A 16,197-nucleotide genomic window follows, 5' to 3' on the forward strand; every position below is an offset into this window, starting at 1 on the left:
CTTTTGACTTTTAAGGACTCTTTGTTTTTGTAAATTTAATTTTGTTTTACAATGATGTGAAATATTTACAGGGTTCTAAAATCAAATCTATGGAACAAGGTAGATTCAGAGAAGTCTAACTTCTACTATTCCCTTCCTTCCCCTAGTACCACCCATTGCCTTTGAGTCGATTCTGACTCATAGCAACCCTATAGGACAGAGTAGAACTGCTCCATATGGTTTACAAGGAGTGCCTGGTGGATTTGAACTGCCGACCTTTTGCTTAGCAGTCATAGCTCTTAATCTCTACACCACCAGGGTTTCCTTCCCCTATAGGTAACCTTAAAAAAAATTTTTTTTTTCCTTTCCATTACTTTAAAAAATTAAGCAAATGTGTGTGTACACACACACATATATATCCACCACCCGTCTGTCAGTTTGTCATACTGTGGTGGCTTGCATGTTGCTATAATACTGGAAGCTACGCCACTGTTATTTCAAATACTAGCAGGGTCCATGGTAGACAGGTTTCTGTGGAACTTCCAGACTAAGACAGACTGGGAACAAAGGCCTAGTGATCTACTCATGAAAATTAGTCAGTGAAAACCTTAAGGATAACAGCAGAACATTGTCTGACTCACTTGCTTTGGACACATCATCAGGAGGGATCAATCGCTAGAGGACATCATGTTTGGTGAAGTAGAAGGCCAACAACAGTCTCGCTCAGTGAGATGGATTGGCATAAGGGCTGCAGTGAACTCAAACCTGCTGGCGATGGTGAGGATGAGGCAGGACTGAGCAATGTTCTGCACCATAAGGTTGTCATGAGTCAGAGTTGACTCCATGGCAGCTAACAACAACAAACCATGTATATTTAGTATTATCACCATCACCACATCTTTGGACAAAAGGCAGCATATTATATACACTTCTCACCACTGAGCTTTTTTAACTTAAAATATATTCTGGAGATCACTCCATAGTTGTAGGTACAATTCTTCCTTATAACTTTTTACAGCTGCCTTAGCACTCCATTGAGAGGGTGTCCCATAATTTACTCAACCAGTTCTCTATTGAAGGATTTCTGGGTAATTTTCAGTATTTTGCTATTATAAATAGTGCTGCAAAGAACAGTCATATACATTCTTTTCATATTTTTACATCTTTGGGATAGTCCTAGAAGTGGGACTCCTGGGTCAACGGGTGACTGCATCTATGTAATCCTAGTAGATATTAAACTACTCTTTTTACTTCAGTAAAAGCTGCCCAAGGTCACTTTACCAGTTACTGTCACAGTGGGGTTAACTTGAATCTAACTGCCACCAGAGACTCTCTAGGTCACGGGAAGAGGAATTCCACGGTGGGAGAGGCAAGCCAAGAATTTTGCACTTGGACATCACCTTCATTTGAGCATATATTCTCATTCTTCCAGCTGTCAACATACCAGTTCTTCCTTATCAGAACTTCCAGTCCTCTGACCTCTCATACTTTCTACTTATCCATCACTTCCCCTCGCATCCTACATCTAAGGTGTCCCACCGCCCTCCGTCACGTAATTCGAGCCCGTAAGGCAGGGTGCAGGCACTCGCGCATGTCCGGCCATTGTTTAGCTCGCGCGGGGGTTTGGCGCCGTCGCAGAGGCGGGACGAGGTTGTGACGTTATAACCGCGCGCCGTTCCCAGGTGTCCTTGCAAGGTCGCTTTACAGAGCGGGAGCGCGCGTGAGGGACAAGCCCTGGGTCGGGGACGCGCCATCCTTTTGCCTTGGTACCATCGGTGATATGTCGGGGTACACGCCAGACGAGAAATTGCGGGTGCAGCAGCTGCGAGAGCTGAGGAGGCGATGGTTGAAGGACCAGGAGCTTAGCCCTCGGGAGCCAGTGCTGCCTCCGCAGAGGTTATGGCCTCTGGAGGAATTCTGGAATAAGTTTTTGCAGAACCCGACCCCCTGGAGGAACGCGGTGAGTGACGGGCCGCCCCCTCCCCTATACACACCCCTACTGCAGCCCCCAGCCCGACCAACGGACGTCGGCTTGTTGAACCACACCAGGGGTTGACTTCGCTGTACACTGAACGCCCGGCAGTCTTCCGAGGGAGAATCAGATTTAACGGAGACTATGGTTTAGCAGGAACTAAAGAGTCCAGGGCTAGGAGTCAGGAGTCCCAGGGGCATGTATGACTTTGGGGGAGTCATTTCCTGGTGCTGTCAAGTGTGATTAGGAGATGAATCTTTGCTTTGGTTTTACAGGACACTGCACGTTTGGGTCTCTTTCTACTATAGAAGTCTACGCTCAGGATGATTGCCAAGGATTCTCTGGAGTTAAAATTCTATAATTTTAGTATTTGAGGACACTTCTCTAAGTTTTAGGGTTGAGGTTATAGAGACTAACACTACAGCCAACTACTAGACGGCACAGTGAGCCCCTGTGGTACAGTCCTATGTGATTACCATGAAAGACAGTGTCCTGTTGGTATTCTTAGTGAGTTATATTCAAGAGCAGCACTTCTAAACTACCACTGTGTACTTCTAACACAGTTTCCTTTGAAAATTACATGTCTGGGCTTTGCATAAAATGATTGATTTCAGGATTGTCTTTATTTTCAGGGTCTCTGGGTGTTTTCTGGAGGTCTGTTAATTAAATCACACCAATTATGGATAATGAACACTGCATCTCAGAATCACTTTCAGTTACTTGGTTAATTCAGTTACACTGTCTAATAATAATAGTAATAAGTAAAAGTTGAGTGCTTAGTTATGTGTCTGGCACTTGGCCGAGGGTTTTATGTGTGTTGCTTCATTTAATTCTTTACTCCTATAAGGTAGAAACTGTTTCTAATCCTCATTTTAAATGTGAGAAAACTGAGGCCTTCAAACTTTAGTGATTTGCCCATGGTCACAGAGCTGGGAATTAAAGGAGCTCACACTGAAATCTACTTGCATTTACTTTGTTATTGTGCTACAAAGTCTGGTGCATCATAATTGGTGCAAATTTTCTGAGAAAAGGGTGTTAGAATTTGTTTATAGTGGTAAAATTCAACTCTTTAATTCAACCCTTCCCTAACTCTTTGTATCACTGACATTACTTGTTGATTTTGACAGCCATTGATTGAAAGTCAACATCCCACAAATCAGCCAGTTTTTAAAAATATCGTCTCGCCATCCTTACTTCTAAGGCGTATTCTGGCTGTACTTCTTCCAAGACAGATTCGTTCGTTCTTTTGGCAGTCCATGGTATACTCAATATTCTTCGCCAGCACCATGATTCAAAAGCATTAATTCTTCTTCAGTATTCCTTATTCATCGTCCAGCTTTTGCATGTATATGAGGCAGCTGAAAACACCATGGCTTGGGTCAGGTGCACCTTAGTCTTCCAGATGACATCTTTGCTTTTCAACACTTTAAAGAGGTCTTTTGCCGCAGATTTGCCCAATGCGGCGTGTCTTTTGATTTCTTGACTGCTGCTTCCATGGGCATTGATTGTGCATCCAAGTAAAATGAAATCTTTGACAACTTCAGTCTTTTCTCCATTTATCATGATATTGCTTATTGGTCCAGTTGCAGGGATTTTTGTTTTCTTTATGTTGAGGTATAATCCATACTGAAGGCTGTGGTCTTTGATCTTCATCAGTAAGTGTTTCAAGTCCTCTTCACTTTCAGCAAGCAAGGTTGTGTCATCTGCATAACGCAGGTTGTTAATGAGTCTTCCTCCAATCCTGATGCTCCGTTCTTCTTCATGTAGTCCAGGTTCTCAAATTATTTGCTCAGCATACAGACTGAATAAGTATGGTCAAAGGTTACAACCCTGATGCACACCTTTCCTGACTTTGAACCATGCAGTATCTCCTTGTTCTGTTCGAACAACTGCCTCTTGATCTATGTACAGGTTCCTCATGAGCACAATTAAGTGTTCTGGAATGTTATCGATAATTTGTTATGATCCACACAGTCGAATGCCTTTGCATAGTCAATACAACACAGGTAAAAATCTTTCTGGTATTCTCTGCCTTCAGCCAGGATCCATCTGACAGCAGCAGTGATATCCCTGGTTCCACATCTTTTTCTGAATCTGGCTGAATTTCTGGTAGTTCCCTCTCGATGTACTGCTGCAGCCACTTTTGAATGACCTTGAGCAAAATTTTACTTGCGTGTGATTGTAATAATATTGTTCAATAATTTCCACATTTGGTTGGATCATCGTTTTTTTGAATAGGCATAAATATGGATCTCTTCCTGTCGGTCGGCCAGGTAGCTATCTTACAAATTTCTTGGCATAGACAAGTGAGCACTTCCAGCGCTGCATCCGTTTGTTGGAACATCTCAATTGGTATTCTGTAAATTCCTGGAGCGTTGTTTTTCGCCAGCGCCTTCAGTGCAGCTTAGACCTCTTCCCTCAGTACCATTGGTTCCTGATCATATGCTACTTCCTGAAATGGTTGAACGTCGATCAACTCTTTTTGGTATAGTGACTCTGGGTATTCCCTCCATTTTCTTTTGATGCTTCCTGCATTGTTCAATATTTTCCCTGTAAAATCTTTCAGTATTGCTACTGGAGGCTTGAATTTTTTCTTCTTTCAGTTTGAGAAATGCTGAGTGTGTTATTCCCTTTTGGTTTTCTTACTCCAGGTCTTTGCATATGTCATTATAATACTTTACTTTGTCTTCTCGAGCCGCCCTTTGAAATCGTCTGTTCAGCTCTTTTACTTCATCATTTCTTCTATTTGCTGTAGCTATGTGACGTTCAAGAGCAAGTTTCATAGTCTCTTCTGACATCCACTTTGGTCTTTTCTTTCTTTCCTGTCTTTTTAATGACCTCTTGCTTTTTTCATGTATGATGTCATCCCACAACTTGTCTGGTCTTCGGTCATTAGTGTTCAATGCATCAAATTTATTCTTGAGATGGTCTCTAAATTCAGGTGGGATATACTCAAGGTCGTACTTTGGCTCTTGTGGACTTGTTCTAATTTTCTTCAGCTTCAGCTTGAACTTGCATATGAGCAGTTGATGGTCTGTTTTGCAGTCGGCCCCTGGCCTTGTTCTCACTGATGATATTGAGCTTCTCCATCATCTCTTTCCACAGTTGCAGTTGTTTTGATTCCTGTGTATTCCATCTGGTGAGGCCCATGTGTATAGTCACCATTTATGTTGTTGAAAAAAGGTATTTGCCATGAATAAGTCATTGGTCTTGCAAAATTCTACCATGCGATCTCTGGCATCGTTTCTATCACCAAGGCCGTATTTTCCAACTACCAATCCTTCTTTGTTTCCAACCTCCACATTCCAATCACTAGTAATTATCAGTGCATTCTGATTGCATGTTTGATCAATTTCAGACTGCAGAAGTTGGTAAAAACCTTCAATTTCTTCACCTTTGGCATTAGTGGTTGGTGCTTAAATTTGAATAATAGTTGTATTAAGTGGTCTGGTAGGCATATGGATATTGTCCCATCACTAATAGCATTGTACTTCAGAATAGATCTTGAAATGTTCTTTCTGATGATGAATGCAACGCCATTCCTCTTCAAGATGTCATTCCTGGCATAGGAGACCATGTGATTGTCCGATTCAAAATGGCCAATACCAGCTCACTAATGCCTAGGATATTGATGTTTATGCATTGCATTTCATTTTTGATGATTTCCAGTTTTCCTAGATTCATGCTTTGTACATTCTATGTTCTGATTATTTAATGGATGTTTGCAGTTGTTTCTTCTCGTTTTGAATAGGGCCACATCAGCAGATAAAGGTCCTGAAAGCTTGACTCCATCCACGTCATTAAGTTCTACTCTACTTTGAGGAGGCAGCTCTTCCCCAGTCATATTTTGAATACCTTCCAACCTGAGGGGCTCATCCTCCAGCACTATATCAGGGACAGTGTTCTCCTGCTATCATAAGGTTTTCATTGGCTAATTCTTTTCATAAGTAGACTGCCTTTTTCCTAGTCTGTCTTAGTCTGAAAGTGCAGCTGAAACCTGTCTGCCATAGGTGACCCTGCTGGTATTTGAATACTGGTGGCATAGCTTCCAGCATCACAGCAACACTTAAGCCCACACAGTACGACAAACTGACAGACAAGCGGGGGATGTCTTACTATAGTCTTGCAAAAATGCTACCTATTTGCCTTAAGCATGGACTCTGCAGGTATCCCCTAGTAGGCCCTACCTTTAGTAAAAATATTCAGGTGGGTAAAGCTAGTAATGGACTATAAGGAAATGTGGCATTTAGAGATTTGTAAAAATAATCATGATATTGTTATATCATTAATGCTTTTTTTTCCTGCTACACACATAAAAATGGGATATATGTTTATTTTATGTATTTTTTTTCCCAGCTGTTTAAGGTATACCGACACAGTGTCTTTGCTTTTACTCATGTACTTATACCTGCCTGGATTATTCATTATTATCTCAAATATCATGTGAATGTAAGTATGTGTTTTCTGGAATTAACTTTTAATATTGTCCAAAATTATTTTGCATGTGGGTATGCCCTGGAGCCCTGGTGGTGCAGTGGTTAAGAGCTCGGCTGCTAACCAAAAAGTTGGCAGTTCGAATCCACCAGTTGCTTCTTGGAGACCGTATGGGGCAGTTCTACTCTGTCCTACATGGTTGCTATGAGTCAGAATCGACTCGATGGCAACGGGGTGTATGCGCATGCCTTACCCTGCTTTATGTAGTGAAAATAACATACCACTTATAAACTGTTTTTGACTACTTTGAATCCTTTCAGCTAAAAGGTTAAATGAAATTAACTATGGTTGTTCAAGAAGTTAATATTCGTATTAGTTGTTTACAACTTGGAATGCCTTTCCCTTAGAAATTGTGTTTAAATGAGCAGAACGTAGTTGATCTAATAATACTAGTCTAAACTTGAGGTCCTCAGTAAGGCGAAAAAATTTCTATTCCTTTTTTTGAGCATAGATCTGGTATAAGATAAAATTCTGGATAGACAAAGGTTATGTTTGTCATTGTCTTCATTTCTCTTTCATTCATTCTGATTTTTCACAAACTTTCTTTAGAATCCAGGGTTTCCAAAAGCTTGAAATTTTTTCACTGAAACATCTTGAAGGGTCTGATTCAACTGAGCCAGTTGCCATATTTTTAAAGCTAGGGATAGCACAGTCTGGTGATGGGTGTTGGATCCCAAGCTGGGTGAGGAGGGCATCCTTCAGAGGGTGCTCTAGAAGGAGAGGAAGTGGTAGCTGCCCAGCGTGGAGTTTCAGAACTCAAATAGCTAAGAGGGCACTCTTGTGGCCCAGTGAGGAGTGTAATATCCCTTGAGGTTGTGAGAGAATGCACCTGTTTGAGGGGCCAGCAGCAGCAGTGACCTGATTCAGGATGTTGGAGCCTTAGCCGGAGGAGGAGGACACCTGAAGGTAAGGATGGGTTGAGGCACTGATGAAGGTGGCAATCCATTGTAAGATGTCAGAACCTGAATGAGGTGAGGAGGGTATTCGTACTGGGGTGTGGTGCTGGTGACAGAAGGTTGGTTATATACAGGGAGATTGATCAAATAAGTACATATATTGATGATAATAAGACCAGAATTCTCACTGTTGGAGAGGGAGTTACACATATAGAAAAGGGGAAAACCCTGTGGTGCTGTAATGGAATTGGAGGTATTAGTATGAACTAATGGTTTTTCATATATATTAATACCAAACTAAACCAGTTGCTGTTGAGTTGATTTCGACTCATAGTGACCCCAATGTTTCAGGGAACTGAGCTCCATAGGAGTCTCAATGGCTGAGATCTTTAGGAAGTGGATTGCCAGGCCTTTCTTCCAAGGTGCCTCTGGGTGGATTTGAACTGCCAACCTTTCAGTTAGTAGCTGAGCATTTAACCTTTTGTGCCACCTAGAGATTCCTTAGAGAATGACAGGAGCTGCTACTGTAGTTAGACCTCTATGAGGAGGTGATACTTGAGTGGAGACAAATGAAGTGAGGATATGGGCCAAGCAGATATCCAGGGGAAGAGCAGTTCAGACAGAGGAGTCATTAAGAACAAAGGCCCTGAGGCTCAGGCAGGCTTGACTGATTGGACTAATGGCAAGGAAGCCACTGTGGCTACAATATAGTGAGTGAGGGAGAGAGTATTCGCAGATTAGAGAGGTAGCCAAGGGCGAGATCATATAGAGTCTTAGAGATCACAGTAAGGACTTTGGCTTTTTCTCTAAGAGTTACAGCACTTTGAGCAGAGGAGTGATTCATCTTAAAGGGATCGCTCTACTCTGCCTGCTATGTGAAAATAGACTGTAGTAAGACAAGAATGGAAGCAGGGAGACTAGTGGGTGCTATTGTGGTTGTCCAGGTGAAAAAATGATAAGAGGCTTGGACAAGGGTGGTAGTACTGGAGGTGGTAAGAAGCAGTTGGATTCAGGATGTAATTTCAAAGTATAGCCAACAGGATCTGCTGAGGAGTCAAGGTTTTTGGTCTTTGCAACAGGGGAAATGAAAGTGCCATTTACTGAGATAGGGAATATGGGGAGGAACAGTTTGGCGCTGGGGAAAGTTAAGTGTTGGTCCTGGTAAGTTTGAGATGTCTATTTGATAGACCAGTAGAGATGTTGAGTAAACAGTTGGATGTATGAGTCTGGGGTTTGGTGAAAGTTTGGGGCTTAAGTTAAAAATTTGGGAAATGATCTGTTTTTTCAGAAGAAACTCTAAAGCCGTAATTAATACAGCATTACTTTTATTGCAGGTAAAACCATATGCCATCGTTGAAAGGAAGCCCAGAATATTCCCAGTGAGTCCTTAAAACTTCTGATTTTTCTTTTGTTCATTATTTTTCTCTCTCCGTTTCTCCTTCCAAGTGATCATGTTCCTTTCTTTCATTGTCAATTTAAGTGCCTATTTTGTCTGTTGTTTTTTTTTAAGAAAAAAAAAAAAAGGAAATAGTGTGAGGTAGCATTTACAGTTGAACATGGAAGATGTGCACATTTATTTTCAACCTGACTGTAAAACTTGTATGACCTTCATAGTCCTCAAGTGAATTGAAGGTACCAAACTTTTTTCACTGGTACACTATTTCATGTAGGGTAAAGGACACCTGACCATAGTGACAGCAACTGAATTCTCCCCTCTGTGATTTTAAATTCTGTTAATTTGTGTTTTAAATTTTATACCATGAAAATGTAAGGCATCATACTAATTTACTATGAGTCCTTTCAGCATTAAAAATTACTCAGTAATCGGTATTTTTACTGGATGTTTTTGAGGTTATTGTCTAGCATAATAAAATACACGTTATGTTCTTGTCCTGTTTCTAGTCACGTAATGTAACTACCATTGGTCTCTAAATTCTTCACTTATAAAAACAAAACTTAGTGTTGATTCTTGCTTCAATTAAATAACATAGTCACAATAATCCATTATTGCAGTGGAATGACATTTTATGGGACAACCACCAAAATTGGCTAATCCTCCCAGTTGGGAACTCAGCTTTAAGAAATAATAGAGGATTTCTTCTGTATTTCATTATGTATAACTGATGTGTGTCAGGGCTTAGGTAGTCTCAAAATAGAAAATTCTCTTGCTGGTTTCACCAACTGGGTAATTTATTTTTTCTTCCATATGTTTGTTTGGTTATTATTTATTTTGCCATTACTGTTCAAAGGAGAAGAAGGAACGCTTTCTTCAGAAGACCACATCATTGATTCTTTCATTTTTCTGTACTGTGGATCCCTTTGGGGATCTTCCCCTTTGGGGACACGAAGAATACTCATTTGAACATATGTTAGTTAGCATAGGATGGGCAGTAACAAACCAACCCCCAAATCTCAGTGGCTTAACAAAACAAAGTTTTTTTGTTTTTTTTTAATTGTACTTCAGGTGAAGGCTTACAGAACAAATAGTTTCTCATGAAACAGTAGTACACATATTGTTTTATGACATTGGTTCAAAACAAAGATTTTTTATTGACATCACAGATTGGTGTGGCTCATGTAACCCTCCTCTATCTTATAGCTATGCTTTCTGGAATATGAGGCTTCCAGGATCACCAGCATAGGAGAAGAGAAGGCTGGATGTCTCAGGGATGATTTTAAGGTCTAACCCTGGAAATAGCTTATATCACTCTTCTCCAGTCATACTGGCCAGAACTAAGTCTCATGGTCCTAAATATCTTCGTGTACTTTTATAAACATTTACTTGTACTTTTCCCCCCAGCCACCCATGCATGGATATTTAGTGAATACTAACAGTCTCTGCCACAGTCCTTCCTTGTAGTCACCAAATAGCTCTTTGCTGCCTTCTTTCCACATACATAACACACTCAGTGTCTCTTCAAAGTCCCATTCTGTCACTGCAACCAGCCCAAAATCCAGGATCTCCAGATGTTGCACAGTAGTATCTGTCAGGTTTAGATGTGAGTTGTCTTGATTTGAGGATCAATGAAGATGGCAAATTAATTGTATACCATCATCAACTACACCAGGTGCTCGATGATGGGAAGTGAACAGCACAGCAATCACTGGTTCTTGGCAATCCTGAAATCCCAGTGGTCAAACATTGTAAAGACCCCTAATCTCTATGTATGGGAATTTACTTGAGTGGGCATTGATTTTGTTTTCTGGAAGAAATACCTTTGTCCATTGTTCTGACCTCTGGGTTTGTCTTAGAGGTTCTTACTTTTCTTTTTTAAAATTGTGCTTTAGGTGAAGGTTTACAGAGCAAATTGTTTCCCATTCAATAGTTTATATACAGATTGTTCTGTGACATTGGTTGTATTCCCCACAATGTGTCAATACTCTCCCCATTACCACCTTGAATTCCTCATTTCCATTCTTCTGTTTTTCCTGCCACTTCCTGCCTTCTCTTATTTGCTTTTGGGCCCATGTTGCCCTTTTCGTCTCATATAGATAATTGTTCTAAGGAGCACTTTCCTCATGGGTGTTGTTTATTTTATAGGCGTGTCTATTATCTGGCTGAAAAGTGATCTCCCGGAATGGCTTCAGTTAGAAGGGTGTCTACGGGCTATAGTCTCAAGGGTTCCTCCAGTCTCTCTTGGACCAGTAAATCTGGTCTTTTTTATGAATTTTAATTTTGTTCTACATTTTTTTCCCCACTCTAACCAGGACCTTCTACTGTGATCCCAGTTAAGAGCAGCTGATAGTGGTAGCCAGGCACCCTCTAGTTCTTCTGGTCTCAGACTAGTACAGGCTGCAGTTCCTGTGGTCCATTAGCCTTTTGGACTAATTGTTTCCTTGAGTCTTTGGTTTTCTTCACTCTCCTTTGCGCTGGACGGAAAGAGACCAATAGTTGTATCTTAGATGGCCACTCAAGCTTTTAAGACCCCACATGCTAGTCACCAAAGTAAGATGTAGAGCATTGTCTTTATGAACTATGTTATGCCAGTTGACCTAGATGTCCCCTGAGACTATGGTCCCTAGCCTTCAAGCCAGTAACTCAGTCTTATGAAGTGTTTAGTTATGTCTGGGATGTTTCCATGATTGTGTCTCCTGTGTGCTCTATATGAATATACATGCAGCACATACAAATATGTATGTAGAAATATCCACACCCAGACCTACACTGGCACTTGGGTGTACTCCATATGCCATCCCACACCTGTTCAGCATACATACCTACCTATGTATCCACTCATAAATTATTATTGCTGCTGTTGCAGGATTGTATATGTTATAGTATTTACTGTCATTGCCTTTTATTCTTGCATACTTCTCAGTGTCTTTCTTTGCCTTAATCATGTTGTGCTGACTTCCCCCATATCATGTATTGCCTTTTCCTTCACCAAAATCAACACGTCTACTCTCTAGTTAGAGATTTTCCTTCCTTCTCCCTCCCATCCCTGGTAACCATCAAAAAATGTTTCTTTCTGTGTGTAAACCCTTTCTTGACTATTTATAATAGTAGTCTCATACAATATTTTTCCTTTTTTGGTTGACTTATTTCACTCAGCATGATGTCCTCCAGATTCATCCATGTTGTGAGATGTTTTGCAGCTTCATCATTATTCTTTATTGTTGTGTAGTATTCCATTGTATGTATGGACCACAGTTTGTTTATCCATTCATCCACTGATGGGCACTTAGGTTGTTTCCATCTTTTTGCTATTGTGAATGCCACTGCAGTGAACAAGGTTCTTTCTTTTCCATTAACAACCTAGACTAGATCTAAAAGGGGCACTGGGAAGCATGCCCTCCTTTGGGGAGTTGCACAGCCTTCAGAGCCTGCCTTCTGCTCACAGAAGGTTGACTGCCAGAGGTTGTTTTAAGTGAAAACATTCACAGGCTTTTATAGTCTGTATATTTGGTTTCTTTGACCATCTAATTCCCTCAAACATTTGGTAGGCATGGAAAGAAAAATATTTGGTAGGCATCTAGTCTGTTTGCTTCTAGCCAGTTCCATGTGCTAGTATTTGTTCTTTCTACACATGATTATCATCAAGTTCTCTTATTTCTTTGCTGCTTTACCCTTATAGGTGTCTCTCTCAACTTAGTGGCAGCTATGTGGAGGTCATCTGAAACAGACTCTGGTTCAAAGGCTATATTCCCTTTAATCTGATCTTTTCCATAGGGCTGAGTCCCTGTATTTACTGATTTTTACTGGATGTCTGTTACTCAGAATATTTTCAGTGTTACTGTTTAGGGATTCAGAAGCAGTCTGATTTTTCAATACTGCAAGGTCTTGATTTTTAGAGTCTTTCCATTTTTATTTCTGCTCTCATATCAGCCACTTCTTGCTTGAACTCATCTTCCCTGAAGTGCATTGCCAAGGCAGCCAGTAGTAGCCAAACACATACCATAACTTTTTACAGCTACTTCTAGAGCAGTCTGCTTACAAGTTATTATAGGAGACATTTTGCCAAATACTTTGCCACTAACTTTTTTTCTGTCTTTCAGCTCTCAGTGCCATTGCCTTTGCTGCCAGACTGCTAAGCTAGTGCAACATAGTTTGATTTTTATTATAGCATTATTAGTACCACTTATAAGGTACTAATTTCTGCATTAGGGTAATGCTAGCTGTGGTAACATATTGTCCCCAAAATGTATAATGGCTTAAACATTATACAAGTTTATTTCTTCATTAGGCACCAGTCCTGAACATTTCCAGGTCAAGGAATGGGGAGTTGGGGGAGAAATAATTCACTCAGGATCCAGGCTGATAGAATTGGCTACCTTAAACACAGGGCTTCCAAAGTCTCCAGAGTTAGAAGTGGCACATGTCACTTCTCACATTTCATTGGGTAGAACTCATTCATACTGCTACACCTAACCTCAAAGGAAGCTGAAAATTGTAGAAAAAGAGAAGAATATGGATTTTGGTGAGCAGCCTAAAATCTGCCACAACCCTCTTTTAAAAAAAAACTTTGATGGCTTTTCACTTCCTCTGAGATAAATGTGTTCACATTCCATTTAAGGCTCTCTGACTTGTTCAGAAACGAGCCTTGGTGGTGCAGTGGTTAAGCACTCAGCTGCTAACCAGAAGGTTGGTGGTTTGAACCTACCAGCCACTCCACAGGAGAAAGATGTGGCAGTCTGCTTCTGTAAAGATTACAGCCTTGGAAACCCCATGGGGTCCTATAGGGACACTGTAAGTCGGAATCGACTTCATGGCAACGGGTTTTTATTTTTTAAACTTATTCAAGCTTTCCATTCTGCCTTTCTCTCCTCTATGTAAATACTTTATTCCAGTAAAAATGGTCCCTTAACTGTTCCCTTCAAACATGCTATGTTCCACTATCTTCTTTCTGACACATCCTGTTTTTAGATATGTTAATACTATCAAAATATTTTAAACTCTTTTTTGGCCTAGGAGCCTATCTGATTCTTTAAAGTAAGTATTATGTGTATTGAGTTTATATTTTGAGGGCAGACTTACCTCTAATTCATTGAGGAGAGGGGATAACTCACTTTGGTCTCCTTGACTACAACTACCAAATAGCTAATGTTTGTTGAGCCCTTACTGTGTGCCAGTCACTATTACAGTATAAGCATTTTGCATGCCTTTAGTTATTTAACCTTCACAACAACCCTAAGGTTATAATAGCCATTTTACAGATAATGAAGCTGAGGTATAGTGCAGTTGAGTAACTTACCTAAGGTTATACAGTGATAAAGTGGTTCTAGAGCCCTGCTCTCCACCAGCATGCTAAAAAATGCCTTTCCTCACAAGCATATCTACAGCCCAGCCAGAAATGCTTTCTTGCTCCACATGTTTGAGAACAAGGACTTTTGCTAAATCACAGACTAGATGATAATGTAAATGACTGAGAAGGACTTTTGCTAAACCACAGATAAGATGATGATGTAAATGATTAAAAATTAAAATTCACAATTCTAGAGTTTTTATTGAGTCCTAGAAAAGTGTAGAGTTGAACCAGCTATATTCCTGGGGGGGAAGTATCTCTTTAATCCCAGGTGAAGTGAGTGACTAAGTGTGATAGAAATCCAATTATATAAAAGTGTTCCTGTTTCCTTTTGGAAAACTCTTTTTTCATCCTTCCAAATCTATCTGTCTCAATGTGGAGTAAAATGGTCCAGGTTGCTAAAAGCACTTGGTACATCTAAGGGTCAAATGTTTTGTTTTCCTTAATCTTTTTTTTTTTTTGTCTCTCTCAGCATTATCAAATTTATATGACCAGCTTAGTCCCGACACTTAGTGACTTGTCTTATCTTTTGCATAACTAGAGCATGCTCATATAAAATATTTAGGATCAATTTCATGGTTAGAAGGTATAAAAGTATATTAATAGTTACTATTTGTTGATTGTTCACAATATGCCAGGTACTGAATCAGTGCTTTATGAGATAGGGATTTTCATCCCTGTTATACAGATGAGATGACTGAAGCTCAGAGAAGCTAAGTAATTTGCCTAAAATTTTACAGCTTGTCAGTGAAAGGGCCATGATTCTCACCACTTGGTTCTGGATCCAAAACCCATGCCCTTTCTACCACACGCACTGTATCCAGGTTTGAAAAGACACCTGAACCAGCTGCCCAGCCAATGTCTGCATTATGTCTCTAACATCTAAGCCGAACGTTAAACTGGTGATTGCTTAACACCAATTGCTGAGAATACATTGATTACTTCCTTATATTGAACTGAAGATGTTTTCCTGCAGCTTCTTTTTAGGGATTCTCTTATTTCTTGGGGCCATTCAAAATAAGGATATCTATTTTTCACTTAGTGAAAACTTTCCTGCCCACTCTGGTTGTTTCTGAATGAAGCTTCCCCTTTAATTTTTACCTGAAGATTTTGAAAACTGATTGTTCATCTTTAAACAGCTTACACTTTTAAGTTCCTCTTAAACTGTGAATGTCAGAACTGAATTAAGATTTTCCACGTGAGGAATGACCAACATATAGAACAAAGTGGAACTATCATCCCTGCAAGATTTTTCTACTAACGCATCTTTGTTTTCCTAGGGTGATACAATTCTGGAGACTGGAGAAGTAATTCCACCAATGAAAGACTTTCCTGATCAACATCACTGAAGATTACTTAAACATTTCAAAGACTTATGAGCCCAAGTACTACAATACCATATTTACTGAATAATATTTTCTGGAAAAGTAACTTTAATAAAGTAAACTTACAAGTTTACTCTCAGAAATGTGTCATATCTCTACCAAAACACTGTACAATTTGAGACCCTTTGAATCATTTAACAAGTAAAAACTGAACATGCAAAAGAAAAATATGTGACTCCTCTACTTGTTCTGGTCATTCCTGAATTGGAAAACAGGATGTAGTTTGGTCTGAGGGAATGCAACAGAATGAAATACTGCAGTATAACAAATAGAAGAACAAAAATCCCACCCACTTCTGTTTTAAAGAAATCTTTCTGAGGCATTGTAAAAGAAGTATTTTAGCAAGTCTAGATTGAAATGCCTGGATTCCATCTCTGATACTCAAAGGCTGTCAGATCTAAGTTGCTGATCTGAGTTTTGTCATATGAGAATGTAAGACTAAAATCTTCAAGCTTTTGAAAAGTTGGCGTATATTAGTGGTTATTATAAAGGGCTATGCAAAAACAAATTTCAAAGTTTTAACATTATGGATTTTTTTAATCTAAACAGGTGTCAGATAAGCATGAGGTAAAGAATTGTATTTGCAGAAAATTAAATCCGAAGGAACTACAAATTTTCATTCATCTCGAAGATTTTGTCTGGGTATTCCTTCGTTAGCTGTCGTCGTGCAGCTACTGTTGATGCATAAATGACGTATCCCCAGGAGAGTAATACGATCGCAAAGAGCA

The 16,197-nt window shown here is 39.9% G+C and overlaps 1 protein-coding gene across 1 annotated transcript; it reads left to right on the plus strand.

The window, feature by feature from the left end:
• Positions 1-1,699: 1,699 nt before the first annotated feature.
• On the plus strand, positions 1,700-15,602 carry NDUFB6 (NADH:ubiquinone oxidoreductase subunit B6). Its single transcript, XM_004390928.2, has 4 exons — positions 1,700-1,939; positions 6,308-6,400; positions 8,676-8,720; positions 15,365-15,602. Exons 1-4 carry the CDS (start codon positions 1,760-1,762, stop codon positions 15,431-15,433), a joined length of 387 nt encoding a protein of 128 aa, XP_004390985.1. The 5' UTR covers positions 1,700-1,759; the 3' UTR covers positions 15,434-15,602.
• Positions 15,603-16,197: the final 595 nt, after the last annotated feature.

Source organism: Trichechus manatus, unplaced genomic scaffold, assembly GCF_000243295.1.
Source record: "Trichechus manatus latirostris isolate Lorelei unplaced genomic scaffold, TriManLat1.0 scaffold00355, whole genome shotgun sequence".
NCBI lineage: Eukaryota > Metazoa > Chordata > Mammalia > Sirenia > Trichechidae > Trichechus > Trichechus manatus.